Source organism: Bufo gargarizans, chromosome 4 (assembly GCF_014858855.1).
Source record: "Bufo gargarizans isolate SCDJY-AF-19 chromosome 4, ASM1485885v1, whole genome shotgun sequence".
NCBI lineage: Eukaryota > Metazoa > Chordata > Amphibia > Anura > Bufonidae > Bufo > Bufo gargarizans.
In genome coordinates this window covers 300,903,065-300,925,367 of record NC_058083.1, presented here as the reverse complement: position 1 = coordinate 300,925,367, position 22,303 = coordinate 300,903,065, and the positions used below count along the sequence as shown (strand labels likewise).

The window sequence follows — 22,303 nt, the reverse complement described above, 5'->3', positions numbered from 1 at the left end:
AGAGGGACGGGAGGATTGCAGAGGCGCCGCTGAGGTGTAGAAGGCGGCACTGCAGACAGGGAGGGTGGCGCTGGGCACCAGACGGCGATGGGTGCGGCTGGGCACCCTGTATTAACGGACGTCCCCTTGGGCACCTTAGGTAGGTGGTTGACAGGTAATAAAAACCTGTTTTTTGGGCTAATAGAGCCGCAAGCAGGTTTATTAAGGCCAGTTTAGGGTTCATGTTATTAGTATGGGCATAAGTTTAGGTTATAGGGGTAAAATCTCATGACAGAATCCCTATAAAATGTTAGCGGTGTTTTAAGGCAAAACTGCTGATCACCTGCAAATTTGTGTGTCCGCTAATGATGAGTAACTAAAACTGCGCATCTGCTTGGTTACAGCCACTCTGTGCCTAAGGGGTGTGAGGTCTCAATTTTGTTGTGCTGGTAGGGTAAAGGGTTAGACTATGGTAGGAAATCCCTTACTAAATACCCATTTGGATCGGTCTAATTAATGGAGATCATCTATTGTGGTCCTACTCCAGAACTGATTGTTGCTGTTTCAATCCTGCTGTAAACCAGTAAATTCCTTTTCTATAAGATCTATGGCTTTTATTTCCCAGATTCAACTTTACAAATGGGCAAATAAAGCATATTATAAAACGCAGAGAAACTTAATAAAATGTTTGCGTCTCTGGGGATAGCAAGCATCACCGCGATGGCCCGCTCAAGTAGGACATGTTTGTTTCCTTATGTTTTAGGGTTGTCACTGTAATTGTAAAGTTTTTGTAATATTTGTGTTTCTCTTTCTTTTAGAATGCTGAGGTGTCAGTTTTTGAAGTGAACATTCGTTTTGTTGGTGGCCTTTTATCTGCATATTACCTTTCTGGAGAAGAGGTAAGGGTTTTGCAGCCCCATTCTCTGGCAGATTGCTCCACTTAAATGCAAGGAATGAGATGGACAACATTTTTCCACCCTCAATGTACTGATTTATAATAGAAAATACAAACACAAAGCAATGTAGCGAGTTCAAATTAAAATCCTTCCATTTTATCAGAATTACATATTTCTGCCTACCCACACAAGGATGTGATTCTTTCACTGTAATAATTATCCTGAAGGATGATCTTCTACAATGATGTTTTCTATGTGCCATGTTATCTAATGCTGCTTAAATCATTTTAGCTTTGAAAAGCATTACTGGAGTCGGTTGTAGGAAAATGTCAGGGACACATCAGCCACAAGATATTGTCCGTGTGGATTCTGTCTCTTAAAGCCGCAAACCCATGTGTGTGACATTTGCTGGGAAAGCAGTCAAGTAGTATTTGCCGTGCAATTTCTGTTTGTGTCATTCATTACACTGCATGTAGGAGTTATAAGTGTGCAATGCATTCAGAAAGTCTTCAGACCATTCCACGTTTTTCACATTTTATATTATGGCTTTGTGCAAACAGAAAAAGTTTTAATTTTTTGCAAATGTTTTATAAGGTAAAAACTAAAATTTGGTATGGACATAATTATTCACACTCTTTGCCATGACACATGACGCTCTGGGTGCCTCCCATTTCTCTTGATCCTCTTTGAGATGTTTTTACACCTTGATTGGCGTCCACCAGTGGTAAATTCAGTTGATTGGTCATGATTTGGAAGAACATACCACCGTCTATACAAGATCTTACAGCTGACAGTTCATATCCGTTCAAAATCCAAGAGCTCAGAGACAGGATGGTGTGGAGGCACATATTTGGAAACGGGACCAAAACATTTATGTTGCACTGAAAGTTCCCAAGAGCACAGTGACCTCTATAATTATTAAATGGAAGGCACCTTACCAAACTAAGTAACGGCGGAGAAGGGCCTTGGTAATTGTGGTGACCAAGACCCCAATGTTCACTCTGGCTGAGCTCCAAAGATCCTGTGTGTAGATGGGAGAAACTTTCAGATGCTCAACCCTCTCTGCAACCATCCACCAATTTGGCCTTTATAGCGGAGTGACCAGAAAGAAGCCTCTCCTCAATAAAAGACACACGGAAACTTGCCTAGAGTTTGCATAAAAAAAGCAACTAAATAAAGGACTCTCAGTATGTGAGAAACAAATGGCTGCCGATGGAGGGTTATGTGACCAGGCAAATTACTTAGTCTCCTCCATTCAAATAAATTGCACCTGCTCTAAACTTTCAACATTGCAAATGGAAGATGTGGTCTATGTGAGTAGAGAAGGCTGAGAGTGTTTTACCTGGTCACATGACCCTCAATCAGCGGCCATCTTATGGACAGGTCTTCTGGGTCGACGGCACAAAAGATTTGCCCAGCAAGGTGACATGACTTGTGAAATATAGTAATCGGTACAGGAAATAAACAGCCTATAGTAGTGTCATATAGTCATCTTATGGCCAACCCCTTCGTAAATGCCCAGGTAGGCCTATCAATAGCCTCTCTATACCAGACAATGAGAGATCGCTTTAGTGGCAAGGACCGCAAAAGTGTATTTTAAAAAATGGGGGCAGATATTGGGAATCGAGGAGATTACACCCACAGTTCGCAGAGGCTTGGTGGTCCTATATAGAGCCGTAGTGAATGAGAATTGGAGGGAAGAACGCATTAAAATATTACATCATGCGATCTATGCATTTGATCTTCCTAGTTCCCCTGAAAAGCCAGATATACTAGTAGCGTGTCCCAGATGCGCAAAACCATGCACTGACTTATACCATGGTCTGTATGATTGCTCAAACCTAAGAGGTTTCTGGGCACAAATGGGAATTGTTCTGAATAAAATTGTCAGCTTCCAGTGAGTCTTGACGCCATCTCTTGCCACTTTGCGCGCGGAGGAGGGGTTGGATGATTGTGGAGGCGGATGTAGAAGGAGCAGGGACCGTCCACCTTTTGGTCTTCGGCTTTTTGTGATTGCTAAAAGATGTTTACTGGGACAATGGTTGAGACTAGATATACCGGCCATTGAAGCAATAATAGGACATCTCAAGAATACATTTCACTTAGAGTGGCTTTATTCTCCTAAACAAGTCGAGACACTGGGGAAAAAATTATTCCACACATGGAGACAGTTTATCTTGGAATATGTCCCATATTCGGACTATCCACGGGTGATGGGACCCTTCAAGCTCTCATCTTGGTACTTGACAGAGGATTTGAAAGGCACTTTGGTGCCATTAAAGTTCTTAGACATCTAGAATATGATCCATGATATAAAGCGATTATACATTGATTGTTAAAATATACGTTGTTGGGGGGGCCTGTGGAACGGCTGCTGTGCGCAAGGAGAGGCTGCAGTGAGGGTAATCCAACAGAGGTTGCTTTGAGCTGGGTAAGGGACTTGGGGTTAGTTTCTGAGAATGGTGGGGGGTATAGAAGGGGGATTTTGTCAGTTTTCTGAGGTTTATTTGAGGTTCATGCTCTCCGTATAGGGGGACTTGAACTCTAGGGGCACAATGTGGGGGGTTTAATTGAAATTATTTGAATATTACTCGCACAACTACCCCTGATTATTGGATTATCGTATTAATGTATACATGTACACTTGTTGGAAACCAAACTATGGAGAAAAAAAATGGCCAACCCCTTTAATGAAAACCTGATTCACAGTGCTCTGGACCTTTGTCATGTTGGAGCATCTGCCCTGCTAATCTAGGGATTTTAAAATTGCCTCCATTGGCACTGAGCTCTGTAAACATGGGGATTTATTCAGTGTATATATATATATATATATATATATATATATATATATATATATATATATATATATATATATATATATATATTTTATTTTATTTTTTTTCATACCTTGTTCAAGCAAAGTATTTTTTATTTTATTTTTATTATTTTAGTTCTCTAGCAGCAATGTTCAGGCAGAAGAAGCTCTTCTTGCTATTAAGCAGTCTGCATGTTTCTGAAACCCAGCTTTTGTACACAAACTATAAGATGCCTCCAGTAAAAATGCTCCTGTTTGGCCAAACATCAGTGGAGGAAATCTGTCATATTAATTTTGGGTTTGTGCAATACTCTTTGGCTGCTGTGCTTATATCTGACAGTGGCCTGGAGGAAGAAAGATGCCTCTCCCATTCTATGAAGAAGGATCTCTGTGCCCTTCACTATTCTGATATGCTACAAAACAAGGCTTTTGCTGTACAATCAGTTTTTGTTGATAGGGCAGTTCAGTTTGTGGCTGTTGACAGGAAGTAAATGACATGACAATCAGAATAGTAAAGCAATACATAAAGTGCGTAACAAAATCCAATAAATGAGCTTTAAATGCTGTAAATGGCAAAGACAAAAATTGAAGTTTAAAGAGGACCTTTCATGCAATTTTATTAAGGGAGATATATGCCTGTACTTGCGGGGTACCCCCGGCTGATTCTGCCACCCTGCTTGATTTAAAAAAAAATATGCCTGCTGTGCCCTCCTGTAGTTTTCCCGCTCAGTATGTTAATACTGAGCATCAGAACAGGGAGGAGACGACGCCAGGGTTTCTTAATGGGTGTCTCCTTCTCCCTGGCTGTAGCGCCGTCCAGTCGCAACGCAGAGCGTCACAGCCAGGGAGGTTTTTACTCTCTGTGCTGCGATTGGTGTCTCCAGTCCTTGTTTGCCAGGTGTACAGGCTGGAGTTTGCCTAATGTTCATAATTCAGCATATGTGATGTGATTTTTTTGTTTTTTGTACTAAACAATGAATTATTGATGATTTGTGCAATTTCGTATAATATCTAGTCAATTCTATCATGCTAATGAGGGTACCATATCTTTTATGACCAATATGCTTTAATACAGTGGTACAAAACATGCAAAAGGACCTGTCGGATGTAAGTTTGGTTCTAAACATTGTCCTTACAAGCTAGAATGCACAAAGTACTGTTGGATTTAAAGAGTTATCTTAACTCAATTGGGGATAACTGTTATATGGTAGGGGTCTTACTGCTGGACCCCTACTGACCATGATAATTGGGGGTTCCATGTCTCCCATGTTTGAATAGTGGTAGTCTTTCTGTTCAAAGTCTATGGGACTCTTGAAGATGGTGCTGCACTTACAGTAGCTATCTTTAGCAATACCATACTTTGAATAAAGTGCTGGTTCACATTCTCAACCACTGCTTTATTGAAATGTAGGAGACATGACCCCTGTTCTTATGATCACTGGTGGTCCCAGCGGTTGTACCACCACCGATCTAAAGGTTACCCCTATCCAATGGATAGGGGATAACTTGCAGTTATTGGAATAACCCTTTAAAAGTACTTACACCTTACATCTTTTTATTACTGATGATCTATCCTTTGGGTAGATCATCCGCATCTGATTGGCGGGGGTCCAACGCTTGGTATCCCCGCCGATCAGCTGCTTTGAGAAAGCTTCTCGCTTTTTACTGCAGACAAATGTCATCACAACTGTTTCACTGGCCTGTGTGTAGCTTAACCCCATCCACTTCAATGATACTAAGCCACGCCCTGGCCACATACATGGTTATGACGTCACTGACCTGTAGGGAACGGTGCTACTGCGAGCCCCTTGCCTTCTCAAGCAGCTGATTGTTGGGGGTCCCAATCAGATGCTGATAATCTATCCTTTATCTTCAGTAAGATAAAGGTACAGAACCCCTTTAAGCACAAAATCTGCTCTTATATGAAGTTGCAACTGTAGTCCGCTATATTTGGAGTCAGCCATCTGCATAAGTCCCCCCCCCCCTTTCATGTCAATGTTTTGTTTGTTACTTCAGTACCTGTTGTGGTCTCGGAGTTTGGCACATATGAGGATAGCACTCTTACATGGTGATTGGAGCACCCACCTGAAAGTCTAAACTTACCTTCTAAGGACCCCCAAGTGTTTCCATTCATTTTATTGGATGGTACGACTTGGAGCAAATAATCTGCAATGTTAGGGGCCATTTACACGTCTAAGTGTTCTGCGGATCCGCAAAACACACACTGGCAATGTGCATTCTGCAATTTGCGGACCACACATCGCCGGCACTATAATAGAAAATGCCTAATCTTGTCCGCAATTGCGGACAAGAATAGGACATGTTCTATTTTTTTGCGGAAACAGAAGTACGGATGCGGAAGTGTGGATCTGCAAATGCGGACTGCACATTCCGGCACCATTAAAAATTAAGTTGCGGAACGTATGCGGACCCATTTAGCGAATGTGTGAATGGACCCTTAACATGTGCAATATAGTCATTTATCTTTGAAAAAATAACTAGAAATGCACTTGAGAATTCTGATCTTGACCTGTTTTTGACACACTGTAATATTTGTAAAGTTGTGAAAATGTTCCTTCTGTCAGTTTTTTGTCGTAAATGAGACATGAGGAAGCCTTATGAGAAATGGTTTGTCATCTGAGGTGACAGGTGCTGCACAAGCCGTTTTCAACCCTCCCCCGAAAGAGTTGATTGCAAAAGTCAGGCTGAACACCTTTCAACCGGGCATAACAATCTGTTTGGTCTTGGAGCTCTCAGATTTAAGGGCACATGACAGAACCTAATTATCATTGTCACACACTCGGGTTAATTAGAATCACATTTTGGATCTACAGTTTTGGAATCCTAAATCATTTCTACTGTGTAAGCATGATGAAATCTTAAGCGGCGTATTGATTTCCGAATAATGGTTGTGAGCTGAAAGAGAAATGGACTGCTTCTGGCTGTATACAAGCTGGAATGTGAACTACATTAACATTAGCAGCACAGACCTCTCAATTCACACAGTGCATTTTGGAGCTATGTGTAAATGGGTTCTGTCATTTCAAGAAAGTTTATATACAGTAGGGACAAACTGATGGAGATGAGTCTTTAAATGCTCACTAATCTGAGGATACGTCTGAATCACAGAACGGAGGCCACATGGGAAGCACACATATATTGTTATACCAAAGGGTGGTGAGATTTAAAGGGGTTATCCCATGATTAATGTAAAAATGAAGATCAGACATCATATAATACATGACGATACCTTTCTAACAAAGCTAGAACCAGCCCTGTACCTCACATGGATCCAGAGATCTCCACATTCATTGCTCTGCTAGATTTATATTAAGCTGGCAGCTCAAGGGGAGTGTCTTTTCAGCTGCTGGTAAGGGGGCGTGTCTCAGCTCTCCCTATCACAGCTCAGGGGGCGTGTCCATGCTCTCCCTATCACAGCTCAGGAGGCAACTGAAGGATGGAATTGAGCATGTTCAGTCCTCTCAGTGAGCAGGTCAAAGAAATAAGAAAAAAGACAAACAGCAGGTGGCGCTATACAGATACTTTTTATTGAATAATTCAGTAGCTATGCTAAATTTCTAATTACATGCAATTACAAAAGTATTCAGATCCAGGTGCTGGTTTGAAAACTGTAGAATAGAATATTTTTGATGGGTCAATCCGTTTGAAATGTTGGTCAAAGATGGTCTTAAGGTAGAATTTTTTTTTTTTTTTTTTTCTTGAATACTTTTTATGTATATTGTAATAAAAATTATGGCTTATGACTCTGTATTGATCCAGTGTTTTGCATTTTAAAAATATAAACTTTTATGAGGATTTAGGCCTCAAAATAACCACCAAGCTGTTATGCGGACGGTTTTTACAGTGATGGACTCCTGTATTCTGGGAGATTCTGCAGAGTGCAGAAAAACAATGTGTACAGAGTCATGGGGGTAGAGTCACGCAGAAGAGTCGCACTGGCTCCAGAGGAATCCGTGTCATTTGTATTGTGCATATGAAGCAGATGCCAGTAGACCTTGTTTCATTGCTCAGGTGCTGGATTCTGCTGGGGGTGGCTTGTGATGATGTACCCAGCCTGTGGCAATCAATCAAACTGGACTTCTCTGAGGAGTGGCTTCATGTGTCCCCTTTCAGGTCATTTGAATATAGCGGTCAAAGTGCTATATTCACCACAATATAGAAGAACATCACAGTGAACCTGTTACCATCTTGGTTAACAGTTTGGAGGAGGTTTGGTGACTTTAAAGATTGAGAACCTTTTGCAGGCAATTTTATATTGCATTCTACTCATTTTGGGCTAAACATTTTTCAATTGATCTTTGTTAAAAAATAATCAGCAGCTTTTGTCATAAAGGCTTAAGTTTCAGCTTAGGTGTGAGCACTTTCACTTTGAGCTATCATCTGACGGCTATGTAGAGCCCTTATCTCTGAACTACTAACAGCTCATATGCACTTATTTAACCCATAATGTGTTGTTAATCTGGCGATCAGAGATGAGCTTCACTTGAGCCATCAGCTGAGTGCCCCAATGGGGCAAAGTATAAACACAGAGCCTGCTAATAGAGAATTAATCTCAACACTATACAGAGAGGGGCTATTTATTTTTTTAATAAAGAGCAATTGGTAAAAAGGTGTCCGTGGCCTTTAAATCCTTTTTAACCAGCAGCTTGTGACCTACAAAAAGTTCAGGATCTCTGCTCTAATACCCTGAAAACATTTATGTTTGATACATGATTATTGTAAGGTATGTGGACAGCAGTATCTTCAGTTGTACATGATATGCTCCCTTGGGTTCTTCATATGCTGATTTCTCTGCTCTTAGCTTCATTTACTTTCAAGTGTTTACCCTTCTGTGTGTTTTATAATTTGGGTATTATGGATGTTTAATGCCCTCTGCCTTCCATATGCATTCACCCTTTACATCTCCTTTTCCATGCAATATTTAACAACAAGCATTCCTAAGGACGTTATTCCTGCATAGGGAAAGAACCTTGTCTAGAGAAGGATTCATCTCATCAGTCACCAAGTATTGATTGGATTAGGCAGGTTGTAATACGGGAAGTTGAAACGACAGCTATTTAAGAGACTACAATCCATCTGCAGCACGCATGGTTAGGGATGTCTAAACCTCATGCACTACACAGAAGCATTTGCACTAGCTGCATTTTCTACTTGGACACCTACACACAACTGAAACCCACGGTTGCTACTCTATTTAACATGACATTACATGATGTCTTCATTTTATTAAAATGTCCTGGACATGATCAGCTTCAGGAGCCATGATGGATGTATGGAGCCCATATCTGTTGTATTTGCTGTATACAGTTCAGATTACCTATAAACACCACTAGCTGTGTCTTCTAGATATTGACTATTAATATACCGTATTTTCCCCCCCATAAGACGCACCTGCCCCTAAGACGCACCTAGGTTTTAGAGGGTGAAAATGGGGAAAAAAAATATTTGGGTTCCCCTGCATAACGGAAAAGGGACGGATCCGTTAGGAAGGCCATAGACTTCTATTATCACGAAATGAATAACGGAATGCCTCTAAAGGCATTCCGTTATGCATTCCATCACAGAATTGCGTTATGGTCCGTGCTAAAAGAATCTAACGCACTTCTGCTTTTACCACCAAATGAAGCATGAGCAAATTTCTAAATATGAAATTCGCTCATCTCTAGTCACTTTATTAGAGAGGGTCATTTTATTAGGGGGGGTTACTTTAGGGTAATTTTTACACTAGCGTTTTTCTTTTCCGGCACGGCGTTCTGTCATAGGGGCTCAATACCTGAAAATAACTGATCCGTTTTATCCCCGTGCATTCTGAATGGAGAGAAATCTGTTCAGGATGTCATCAGTTCAGTCACTGAACAGCGTTTTGGATGGAGGAAATACCGCAGCATGCTGCGGTATTATCTCCGTCCAAAATCCCGGATCAGTTGCAAATGTATTACATTTGAAATGTATTATTACATTTGAAATGTATTAGTGCCGGATCCGGCATAAAAAAATGCTGCAATGCCGGACCCGACCTTCGCATGCGCAGACCGGTAATCATGTGAAAAAAATATATAACTGATCAGTTTCTCCGGGGGACATCTGGAGAGACAGATCCGTTTATGCAATGCATTTGTAAGACTGATCCACATCCATCTACAAATGCTGTCCATTTGCATGCAGATTGCCTGATCCGGTAGTTCACTGTGCCGCAAGTGTGAAAGTAGCCTTATTAGGAGTGAGATCACTTTATTAGGATTGGGGTCATTAGGGGTACCTTATGGATCACTTTCTGGCAGGGCACAGCTCTCACAGCAGGCACATGTGAAGTCTGAGAGGCGGAGCAGGGATGTGTGACAGGGAAGTCTGTCGCAGAGTGCTGGCTCGGCTATTTCCGTCGGCCCCATAGAAATGAATGGGAGCGGTGGCCACACATGCGCGGTGCGCTCCCATTCACTTGGGAGAGGCGGGGAGCTGCGCCTGGTGGTGGACGGACCCCGGTAAATCCAGGGTCCTCCAGCCACAACTCTCCCCGGCTCCGTTCTCCTTGTAGGTGCGGGTCCCAGAGGTGGGACCCGCACCTATCGGACAATGGGGGCATATCCTAGCGATATGCCCCCATTGTCTAAGATGGGATAACCCCTTTAAGCAGCAATTACTGATCAAGTTGCACTGGAATTTTGAGTTTGAGCCAGAAAGCTAATATATGTGACTTGTGGCAGATTTATTATGAATTTAGCCATATTTGCAACTCACTATAACATTTTGAAAAGTAGAGTTTTAATATGTACCAGATTTATTAATGACATGCTCCATAATGCTGCCTCAAGATATTGGTCTAAAGTAAGCCAAATAAAAGGCGGTGTAAGAAACCTTATCTATCATGCAGTGTGCACCTCTGTGATAAATTTGATGTCTTCTACCTACGTTTCTGCTGTCTGAATCTTCCGTTATCTGTTATTTTCCCCATTAAATTTAATGGTTAGGGGAAAATAATGGATTACATTGTCCGTTTTGTGTGGCAGCCATCAGACACATATATAGAATTGTGATCTGATAAGACCACCTTTTCCTCTGGCATTGTCCTCTGCTGACACTTCACATACATACCATTCCCTTAAATTTCTACATGATAAAGTAAAGCCAGCCAATTGCTTGGTCTTGTTGTCTGGTGTTGTTTTTTTTTTTTAATCTGGTTTTTACTCTTCTATTTGTAGATATTTTTACTGCGTGTTTCACACATGTTCACTGAATATGGATTTGTGCTCTATTAGATAATTCGGTTGTGACAACATCTGATATTATGTCCATTGCGATATCCGAATGCCAACATAAAGTGAAGCATTTGTTAGTAAATGGTCTTCTATCATTGTAAACGTGCAAGATTACGTCACTAAAGCTGAACACGAAATGGTGAATACATGAACATAGTGGGTTTGGTATGATAAAGATTTGAACAGAAATGTGTACAATCTAAATGAATGACGGATGAGCTCCACAAATATGGAAGCACAGGAATTTCGGTATAGGGTCCAGTTTCCTAGGAGTTGTCTTGAGCACAGAACACGTCCCTTAGTTTGAGAAAAGATGTGGATTAGTTTCATCATACAGAAATTTTCCAACATGACTGCTGAAAGCTTTTTTTTTTTTTTTTCTCGACCCATCCACCAACTGAATGTCAGCCGGTCATCCGATAAGAAAGCTGATTTGCCCTTTGCATGGTCAGCAGTACTTTTATACTGCCTCACTTTTGATAATGTACAGCTCCTTCCATTTTGCAGTTATCTTTTTACTAGTTTTTTTCCGTTTTAAATATGTTTTTATCTCTGTGCACATGCTGCTACGGATGAAAGTGGATGACATAAGTGTTTAATGCAGAAACTGTATTTCAATGCTGTAAAATATTTTAGACCGCACCATTCCTATCCAGGGAGAAACTGTCAACTACACATTTATTTAGGGAGATCTATAAAAGATTTATATATTGTAAAGATTTCCTTGTGACCTACCAAGTCTGAGGACAAATCTGTTAACAGAGGCGCCACCTACTGTTACTTCTTCAGAAGACAGATGTTCATACAGGAAAACAGCTACACATCTCCATGCAGACATACTATGCATACATAATAATGCAGGTGGGTGAGAGGAATGCTTCAGGTTATAGCAGCACTCCTCTGGTATGCACTCATTATCCTTTACAGCTCAATGTGAGGGTAATCTGCATAGGAAGTGGGTAAGTTACAATCGTTATGTCTTGCTCCAGGCATGGAATTGGAAAGCTTTTTATTTAAATCATGGAATCAATGTGTGCTTATGTAGGTTTGTAGCTATAGAAATCTAGATTTGCTTACTTTAGAAGCTTTGTAGACTTGAATTGCATGCTATGTTTTGCAGCACTCAGAACCCTCTCAAGCAGCTAGGTATCACTTAGCCCCACACACAAACACTAGAAGACATGCATTTGTGAATGACTGGTAAATGTCACCACAGTTGGACCATGGTTATTCATCACATCAGTTATGTCATTCATGATTTTTAGTTTTGCTGCCCTTTACAAAAATTCAAAACAAATCCAAATTCATGTGTTTATCTGTTTTCCATGTGTCCTTTTTGGGTCATATGCACATCATTAGGAGTCTCATGTTCGATATTTGTCCACCAACATGGTGACTCTGGTTAGCATTGCGTCAAATCTGACCATGGGCAACATCTTTACAGAGTTTGTATGTTCTGTGTTTGTGCGGGTTACCTCAGGGTGCTCCGGTTTTCTCTCACACTCCAAAGACGTACTGATAGAGAATCTAGATTATGATGACCAACTGATCAGTGATGATGATGATGTCTGTAAAGCACTTCTGATTACGTTGGCGCTGTATAAGCAATGAAATAAGAGGAAAGAGAACTGTTCCAACTTTGGCAGACTCAACAAAAGCATGGACTACATAGTCACCTATTCATTTCAACGAGCACCGTGTACTATATTTTTCTCGCTGCCTGTTTTACTTGTGGACCCATACACTTGACCAAACTACAATGCATTTGAAAAAAGTCTTCAGATCCTTACACACTTTTTCAGATTTTGATATGTTGCAGACTTGTGCTGAAATAAAAAAAAAATTCCCCCATCAATCTGCACTAAACACCCCATAATGAAAAAGTGAAAGTAGAATTTTCGAAATGTTTGCAAAATTAGTAGGGCTAAGAACCCAATGGTCACTCAAGCGGATTTCCAAAGATCCTGTATGCAGCTGGGAAAAACTTCCAGGTGGTCAACCAGCACTCCAATCTGGGCTTTATGGCAGGTTAGCCTCTCCTTAATAAGACGGATGAAAGCCCACCTGAAGTTTGTAAACAAAAAAAAAAAAGCACCTAAAGGACTCTGACTGAGAAACCAGATTCTCTGGTCTTATAAAACCAAGATTGAACTTCTTGGCCTAGGTTTTAAGCATAATTTCTGAAGGAAACCAGGCACTGCAGATCAACTGCCCAATACCATACATTACTAGACCCTACATTGGATGAGCATAGATATAAATCTAAACACTGTCCAAAACTAATTCGAGCTAGTTATCCTAGAATTATTACTAAAGGCTTCCCCTACACAAGTGTAGAAGTCTGCCTGTAGGACCAAAATAAGACAGAACGATCCTTTAGATTCCCCATAGTTTAAATCCTTGCCTATGAATGGACAATATGTATCTAGTCCTATTCCATTTAGGACTATACTGTACTGGTGTGAAAACTGATTCTAGCTGTATAATTGTTTTTTTTTTTTTTAAATATCCTTAAGATGTATGTTCTATGATCATGGGTAATATTATGTAATTATAGAAAATGTTAGGTTGTGAGAGTGCAGAGTTATTTTGTGGACATAGTACTATAGGCTAGGAGATGTAAAATAATGAATTCAGTTTATTCTGCCTGGTTTAAACAGAGCAAGTAAAGTAAACCTTGACATCTGTTGATTACTAAAATAACTACATGATCCCAGAAAGTATGTGTCACTGCCGCCTTAATCTGGAAGAGATTGATTGTGACAGTCGAATGATATCCCAAGCTAAGGGCCTTACTGTCACTTAGATTTACATTTAAATCAGTATGAGGATGCTGTAATAGATGAGCGCAGCTGGGATTTCACTGCTGCAATGAGTACACTTCCTTCTGTGGTTTACTACTTTAGCTGTTCAATGACATTACTGGGGTTAGCTGTTTGATGTCCCTGGGTACACGGCATCCATTACTTTGCCGGGCATCATTTTTTTCAAATGCTGATTGAATCTTTTTGATGCATTCAGAAATATAATTGAGTGTTAATTCAATGCCTTTGGAATGTGTTTACCTAATTAGTCATTTATGGCATACCTATAGCGCGCACCAAAAATCTCTGTACAAGTCCTGCCTCCAGACTTCTTACCCATTGTGCAGGCTAATGGCACCTGGAGACTAAATGGAGAGATGGCGGAGACTCCCTTAGATGTGAACACATGAGTGTCTCCTCCAGGATACCGCTACCAGTTGTGGCTTCTTCAGACCAGCGGTGTTCACTTATGCTGTCCAAGCATAGAACAGACAGCACACAGACTGATTGCTGACCTATTATAGTCAGAGGGCCAATTCACATGTTAATTTTCCACACGGGCCAATTTTTGCTTAAGAATCCGCCATTCAAGTCGCACTGCATCCCACTACTCTGTACGTTTTTTTTGTTTTTGCATTTAATATTGCTTGTCTAAATGTGCACGCAGTTTGTCATAGTGGCTGCTGAGGTACTCCCATTGGATAGGGGTCTCAGACGTGGGACCCCACCTTTTTTTTTGACATTTATGATCCTTTGTTTATGCCATAAATGTCTAAACTGGGAAGCACCTTTAATCTGTCTTCCCAGAATTTGCCCCAAAATGTATAGCGTTTTAGTTGTCCCTTTTACTACTACTAACCTACTTCAAATTGTTTAAGTCTTGGTGTAGTCACCCTCTTAAAGGGGTTGTGCAGCAATATATAAATTGATGACCTATCCTCAGGATAGGCCATCAATATCTGATCAGTGGGGGTCTAACAACTGGCACCCCCAGCGATCAGCTGTTTGAAGAAGAGATGGTGCTCCTGCTTCCTGTTCATTACACTATGCGTAGTCTCCTCTTGAGCGGTGGGGTAGTGTAATTACAATTGCTAGCTCCGGAACTTCCTAGACAATAAGCAGTGTAATTAATATGAATAGCTCCGCCTCCTCTTCAAACAGCTGATCGGCGGGGCTACCAGGTGTTGAACACCACCGATCAGATATTGATTACCGATATTGTGCCTGTAGTTTCCTGTGATGAGTGTCTAATTACGCAGTGTCTCGCATTTGAGCGTTTTTTTTGTTTGTTTTTTCCTCCTATCCAGCAGCCGTCTGCAAATCCGTGCTCACGGGATAGTTTATATGTAAAGTAGTACTTTTTGTTCATGCTTGAGCTCACATGAATACAATGGTTATTTGCTGCTCTAGTTTCTGTTCCATACACAGTGCTGGATGTAATAGGAAAATTGGGAAGCAGATGCTTGAAGCTTAGCAGAGGGTGTGATAAAAGATGCTTGCGATTAGCAGCGGATCTGGGGATTGTGCTCAGAACAGGCAGCTGCTGTCTTCTGGACTATAGTCTAAATAAGGATGACCTTTTCTCTGTGTTTGCGTACTGCTGGTTATTTTTTTCCTGTGTGCTGTCTTGGTCTGAAGCAGGTCAGGCATTTATTGGAAAAACTATTGGTAGCATGTGGATAATGTTCTTGCTAATGTCCACAGTTTGTAATCGTAAATTGCTAAAAAAAAAAAAAAAAAAAAAATTACTTCAGATTTGTAAAATATTATATATATATATATTTTTTTAAACTACCTAGTGGTTTCATACATGAAAAATTAAAGCAAGTTTACTGGCTATATATAGAGCAGATTGAGCTCTATTTTTATACTAGGCCCAATGTTAGTTTGCAATTTGAAATATAACATGCCAGTCATGTGGAAGTATTGAAGGAAAGTCTATATGTATCGGCATTGGAGGGGTTCTAAATGTCATGATTTACTGAGTCACTTTGATATGGTGCATCTCTAGATTATTGTTTAAAAGCGTTTTCCAGGATTTTTACTGATGAACCAATCCTCTGGATAGGTCATCAGTATCTGATCGGTGGGGGTCCGACACTCAGGACACCCGTCGATCAGCTGTTTGATAAGGTAGCGGTGCTTACCAAGCACAGTGTTTTACATTGTGTAGTGGCTGTGCTTGGTATTGCACTCAGCCCATTCACTTCTATGGGGCCGAGCTGCTCCTAGGCCACTTTACACATGAACATGTCACTTGGCCTAGGAAAAGCAGAAAGAAGGCCACAGCGCTCACATAGGAGCGCCAGTGCCTTCCCAAACAGCTGATCTGTGGGGGTCCTGGGTGTTGGACCGCCACCGATCAGATATTGAGGATAGGTCATTGGTAAGAAATTATTGGAAAACCCCTTTAACCCCTCAAGGCTGCAGCTATTTTGTGCATTGAGGACACAGCAAGTTTTCTATTTTGACATCTGCGCATCCAGGAGCCTTAAAGGGGATGTGCCATGGGGATAAGAAACTGATAGCGGAGACAGAGTGGCAGGTCGGGCATGCACCCTGGTGCGCCATTAATTCTGTAGAGAACTGTCAGATAGTGGAGTACAGTGCTTGGCTATTTCCGCCTGTTAGAGAATGGAGTGGCAGGGTGCATGCCTGACCAGCTGCCCCATCAGATCGGAGAAATGGGACCCCCGTTCTTGGGGGTATAGCGCATTTAAAATATCCTCACCAAAGAACTACATGTTCTGTCCATGGAAACCTGTTTGTTAGTAGTCTTTAGTATCCGTCGGGTATCACACCAACTAGCAGTAACAAAGTCATGTAGGTTGTGTTAAGAAAGCAAATTGCAAATTCAGAAGTTAAAATGAATAATTCATCTCCTCCATACAGTGAAGTACTGTGACTGCATTCTGAATAGCCTTCAGTGCATTCTCCTACTAGTATACATGCCGAACAAACTTTTAGAACGAAGAAGTGTTCATTTTCTGAAATCTGCAGCCAAACATTTCAGGGGAAATTCTGCACAAAGCAATATGTTTGGCAGATCTGTAGCTGTTGACCTTGGCTAAGCTAAAATAAGGCAATCGTAGCCTTCAGGAGGACCTTCTTGTTATCAAAGTGAAGCACCATCTCCAACTTAATCCTGCAAAATCGTCAAAATATAAAATCTTGTCACTTTGTAATATATACTTATTTTTATTTTATTTTTGGTAGTTTGTAAATGTGGATATCGTTGAACTCATTAAACCATGGATTTTTGTGATCAGTTCATACGTTCAGATTCAGTTCAATTAAGTAGTCATCTTTAGAGATGAGTGAATTTCAGGTTATGAAATTCGTTCACACTTCGTTTACTGGTAAAAGGTGAATTGTGTTATGGATTCCGTTACCGCGGCATTCCGTTATTCGTTCCGTCATAATAGTCTATGGGCTGCATTACAGATCCGCCCTGTTTCCGTTATGCAGGAGAGGACTCCTCTGCATAACGAAAACGGGACAATCCATTTTGCAGCCCATAGACTTCTATTATGACTGCCTCTAAAGGCATTCTGTCATAGAATTGCGTTATGGTCCCTGGTAACGGAATCCATAACGCAATTCACCTTTTACCAGTAAACGAAGAGTGAACGAATTTCAAAATAGGACATTTGCTCATGTCTAGTGATCTTACATCCAGGAGTAAAAAGGGGGGTTCTTTGTTTTGTAACTGGTGTGTAACCATTGGATATATTTAGCTTTCTAATATATACTGTTTCGGTTCCTCAATATTTTAAGCTCTTTGCTGTGGCAAATGAGAACATTCGTTATTTAAAGGGTAACTGACTTTTAAAGCTTATCATAAACTTATTCCGCTTCTGCTGGGGAGAGTGTGAGTATCCGTTCCAACTTTCCCCAGTGCTCTGGTCTGCTTATATTGACTTCTAGCTGACCCAGACTGCTCCTCCTGCATTCAGCAGTTGTTCTCCAGCCTGGAGGTGTGTCCTCATATAGGCAGTCTGCCAGTACTACACTACTCTAGACTTCCTTTCCCATGCTTCTAGGCAAATCACAAGTGAGGCCTATACTAATCCTTGCCCCTATCCCCAGCATATATGGTATGTAAGAGACCGTTTATGCGCAAAGCACACAGAAATAGGACTCGGAACACACATTATCATGACAGCATAGAGTGGGAAAAATAACTGTAGGTCACAGAACACCATTTGAGGGGAAATATCAAGAACACAAGGACACATTGATTAAAACACAGACCCAAGGACTATGTAAACTGATGCAGTCAGTCCATCGTGGGATGCTGACTAAGCTAACACCAGCACATGCAGAGGCACTCAAGCACTTCATAAATGAACTCTGTTATGACTGGTGTAAGAAATGCAATTACTGTGTATTGGAGGGAAGATGTGGCTGTTCTACACAGAAAAACAGCAGTTTGAGATTCTGAGCATCTGCAGCATTGAGCCCTGGATGGGGAAGGGGCCTCTGCACGGAGCTCAGAAGCTCACTGAGATCCAGAGACAGCCAGTGAAGAAAAACGCACCCACTTCCTTCAGTCCCTCTGTGCTGCCAAGGATGGTCTTCACCTAGTAACAATGAGTGGATGGCAAAATTGCTAGATGGGGTTTTAGGGTGGATAACGAAAAATTTTAATCAAAGTGATTTACACGTTTGTTTAGGCTCACCTAAAGTGACCTCTGAGAAGAAGTTGTTTGGAAAGTTATTGCCTCTTTAGGATCTAGAGGCTAAAAACCTATGTGCAGGTGTAAATTAAAGTTTATCTTGTCTAGAATTACATACTGTATTTTTCGCCCTATAAGACGCACCTGCCCATAAGACCCTGGGTTTTTGAGGAGGAAAATAAGAAAAAAATAAAGGTGTGCTTTTGGTGGGTTTTGAACTACTTTAATGGTGGTCTGTGGATGGCACTGTTATGGGGGCATATGTGGATGGCACTGTTATGGGGCATCATTGTGGGGGCATCTGTGGATGGCACTGTTATGGGGGCATCTTATGTGTCATCCACAGATCCCCCCCATAACAGTGTCCCTGTGTAGTGAATGGGGGCTGGCATCTGTTTCTGTAATGGCAACGGGGCCCAGTTCAGTCACTGTATTCTACAACACTGGGCCCCGCTCTCTGTAGTATACGGTAATCATATCTAACTTGTGGCTATTGTTTAAAGTATTCCAATCATTTCAAATCTAGCGCTGTACTACTTACAACTAACTTCTTAGCAGTCAGGAGGCCGGGTGGGCGCTTATAGCGTAGCTCACTGCACCTGCGCCGCCTGCTTCATTCATAAAGTGGGCGGCGCAGTGAGCTCTGCTACGAGCGCCCGCCCGGCCTCCTGACTGCTAAGAAGTTAGTTGTAAGTAGTACAGCGCTAGATTTAAAATGATTGGAATACTTTAAACAGTAGCCACAAGTTAGATATGATTACTTACTGACTGCCAAGAACATTAGAAACGCTCAGTGAGGGTAGCATAGTAGAGGTGACGGGTTCTCTTTTTTTTTTAATTCCTTTTGGCAGCCCTGATTTTGGGTATCAGTCAAAAGATACGATCAGTGTTTTCTCATTCATTGGGTGATCAGCTGCACCCCTATATAGGGCTCATCCTCAATAAGTGACTTTGCAGTGACTCTAATGGCCGACAGAGGGATCCCGGACAGGTCAGATGGACAGGGGTGGTCAGTTCAGATACCTCTCTTAAGTAAGCTGCACATGGTACATGTTTAAATTAAAATTTCTATCTTTAAAGTGGTTATTTCACTTCAGCAAATGTCATTTTTCATGTAGGCAAACTTACTACAAGGCACTTACTAATTCACTTGCTTGATTTATTTTCCGATTGCATTATACACTGCTCGTATACATGGGTTACGGCCCCTGCTGCAGCGCAGATACAAGGTGGCCGGGATGGAAGCTGCTGTGTATGCGTGCTAGGATATGTCCCCATTGTCTGATTGGTGCGTGTCCTGAGAACAGATAGGGGAAGGTGACAGAGGGCGCACCGCGCATGCATTCATTTCTATGGGGCTGCCGAAAATAGCCAAGTGCTAGTACGGCTTTTTCCGTTGGCCCCATAGATATGAATGGAAGTGGTGGCCGTGCAAGCACGGTGCATTCCCATTCACTTGTATGGGGAGAGCGCTTGGCGGTGGATGGACCCTGGGAAACCCGGAGTCCTCCAGCCACCACTCTCCCCACTCCATTCCCTAGCGATATGCCCCCATTATCTGTGATAAGAATACCACTTTAACTAAAAATAATATTCCCAGTTGTTAATATTGGGCATCATGCACACAACCTTATCTGTATTTATGCCCGCAAAATATAGACGCCTTCTGTGCGCATTGCATATTTTTCTCACTCCCGTCAATAGGAAGACCTATTCTTGTCTGCAATATGGACAATAATAAGATCTAGGCTATAATTTGCAGAATGGCCACACAGCGCCGCCATACATACAGATGTGTGCCAGGTCTCGTAGAAATTAATGGGTCAGTGTACGATCTGTCAAATAGCGCATGGATGAAAAATACGGTTGTGTACATGAGGCCTGATCCTGGACTGATGTCCATCAGTTGTCTTCTTCACGAGTAGTAATCGCCAACTGAAAGATTGTTTTTATTGTTAAAATAGATCTTTAGAAGAAAAGCAGTGGAACTCGGAGAGAAACTGTTGCCTGCTTTCAATACACCAACTGGAATTCCTTGGGCTCTGTTAAACATGAAGAGGTAAATAATTCTGTGTATGTATTTCATATTTGTGTTAAATTATAATGATTTGTTTGTGGTTTTTATATATTTTTTGCTTTCTATTGTGTGATGGTTAAAATTCCTTTTGATCAAGCGTCACTATAAAAGAAAATGGAAAGGTAGTTCATTAATGTACAGTATGAGGCACACATCTCACGCTGCTAAAGGGCTACTGGAATATTTTCCGGCAATCTGCCAGCTGTGATTTCCTTTGTGGCATGCGAGTGTCGGCCTGCTTCAAGCTGGTCTAGAGTGGCGGAATTATGTCATGACGATACTAGGGAAGATGAGCACTTGAGACATTAGCGTTTGTGCACTGAGTGATATACATTTCATAGCTCTTATCTTTGTAACTCAGGCAATTAAAATGTTCTAAGTGTTCATTTGTACATTTTAAAAGTTGCAGAGCAGAGTTTTGCGTGTCCCTTATCCACTGAGAGGACAAGGAAAAACTTGGTAGTTTACATACATGGGGTATCTAATGCTGGCCTTGCCTTTTAGGTAGCAGTCATGTTTGGCCAACAGCTATATCTCCAACTCCCCCATCCCTTCCCAATGACATGCTCAAGTGTTATCAATAAGGAGAGTGGAGTAAAGGCAGGTTTAGACAGGCCGCAGGAGCTGCCGATTGTCGTGGAGGAAGCGTTCCTTCCCAACAGTCGGCTGCTCGTTCAGTGGAGGAGACCGCTGCATTTACATGCAGCGATCACCTCTACAGTATGAGAACAAGCTGTTGCTATTGCGATCCCTCGTCCTCATACAGAATCATTGATTCTGGGCAGAAGATCTCTGTATAGACAACACGATCAGCTGCCCAGAAACGATGATTTATGTGCCTGCGCGAATAACGGGACTACCTGATAAAGAGCGTTTTGCTTGTTTATCGGGTGGTCAGCAGCACATGTAGCTGGCCAGATTATCGGGAACTGTCGTTCACACCAACGGTCGTTTCCTCTAATCTGAACGATTATTGGTTTGTCTAAATCCACTTTAAGTGGTGGCAGACACCATTGTGAATCCTATTCTTCCCCGACATCAGCTGTCGGGGACTACCAAATGCATTAGATGGCCAGCCAGTCTTGACAACATCAGTCTACTTATAAACCTAAAGCTTTCTACGTTTAGTAGGTAACCTCATTGGCTTGTGCAGATGGAGCCATTCCTATTCATTTGCTTAGCTGAATGAAATGATAAATGCCTGGTCATTGTCCACCTGGAATCTACAGCACAGGAAGCCCGATCTCTCCATGTTATCCTGTTGTTGTCCTTGGAGGCTGCCATATATTCCTTGCCTCTTAATGGCTCTCCTACATTCTAGAAATATTGCACACAGAATTTCTATTCACTGCATATGGGAGTTATTTTCACATCCTTTAACTACTGATGCACTGTGCAAAACAAAATCACTTGCAGTAGACAACAGTACCTCATGTGCATCCAGCCTGTTTTAGGAAAAAAGTAGCTTTGAGGTTTGGGATGAGGTAATGCAGTTTTTAATGCCAGTTGTGAAGTTGGACAGACAATGGGTGGTCTTTACATTCTGTCCAGCTCCAGTTTCCCTGAATAACACCATATCTCTTTCGCTAATCTAATTTCACATACATACATTTGTCAGTACAAAGCAGACAGTATTCCTTGTGGATCCGGTTTGGTCTGAATAACATCTTATCTTATAGACAGCACTGTGTATTTGTGTTCTAGGCTTAACACCCATATAGGCAAATTGTTTGTGATACATAATGCTGTCTAAATCCATTTATCTCAAGGAGGTTC

The 22,303-nt window shown here is 41.5% G+C and overlaps 1 protein-coding gene across 1 annotated transcript in view; it reads left to right on the top strand.

The window, feature by feature from the left end:
- The window catches only part of MAN1A1 (mannosidase alpha class 1A member 1), a 185,764-nt gene that overhangs the window by 97,861 nt on the left and 65,600 nt on the right, over positions 1–22,303 (top strand). The window contains exons 4-5 of the mRNA XM_044291436.1: positions 798–878; positions 20,415–20,509. Coding sequence (XP_044147371.1) covers positions 798–878; positions 20,415–20,509 — 176 coding nt within the window. The remainder of the gene's footprint in view (positions 1–797; positions 879–20,414; positions 20,510–22,303) is intronic.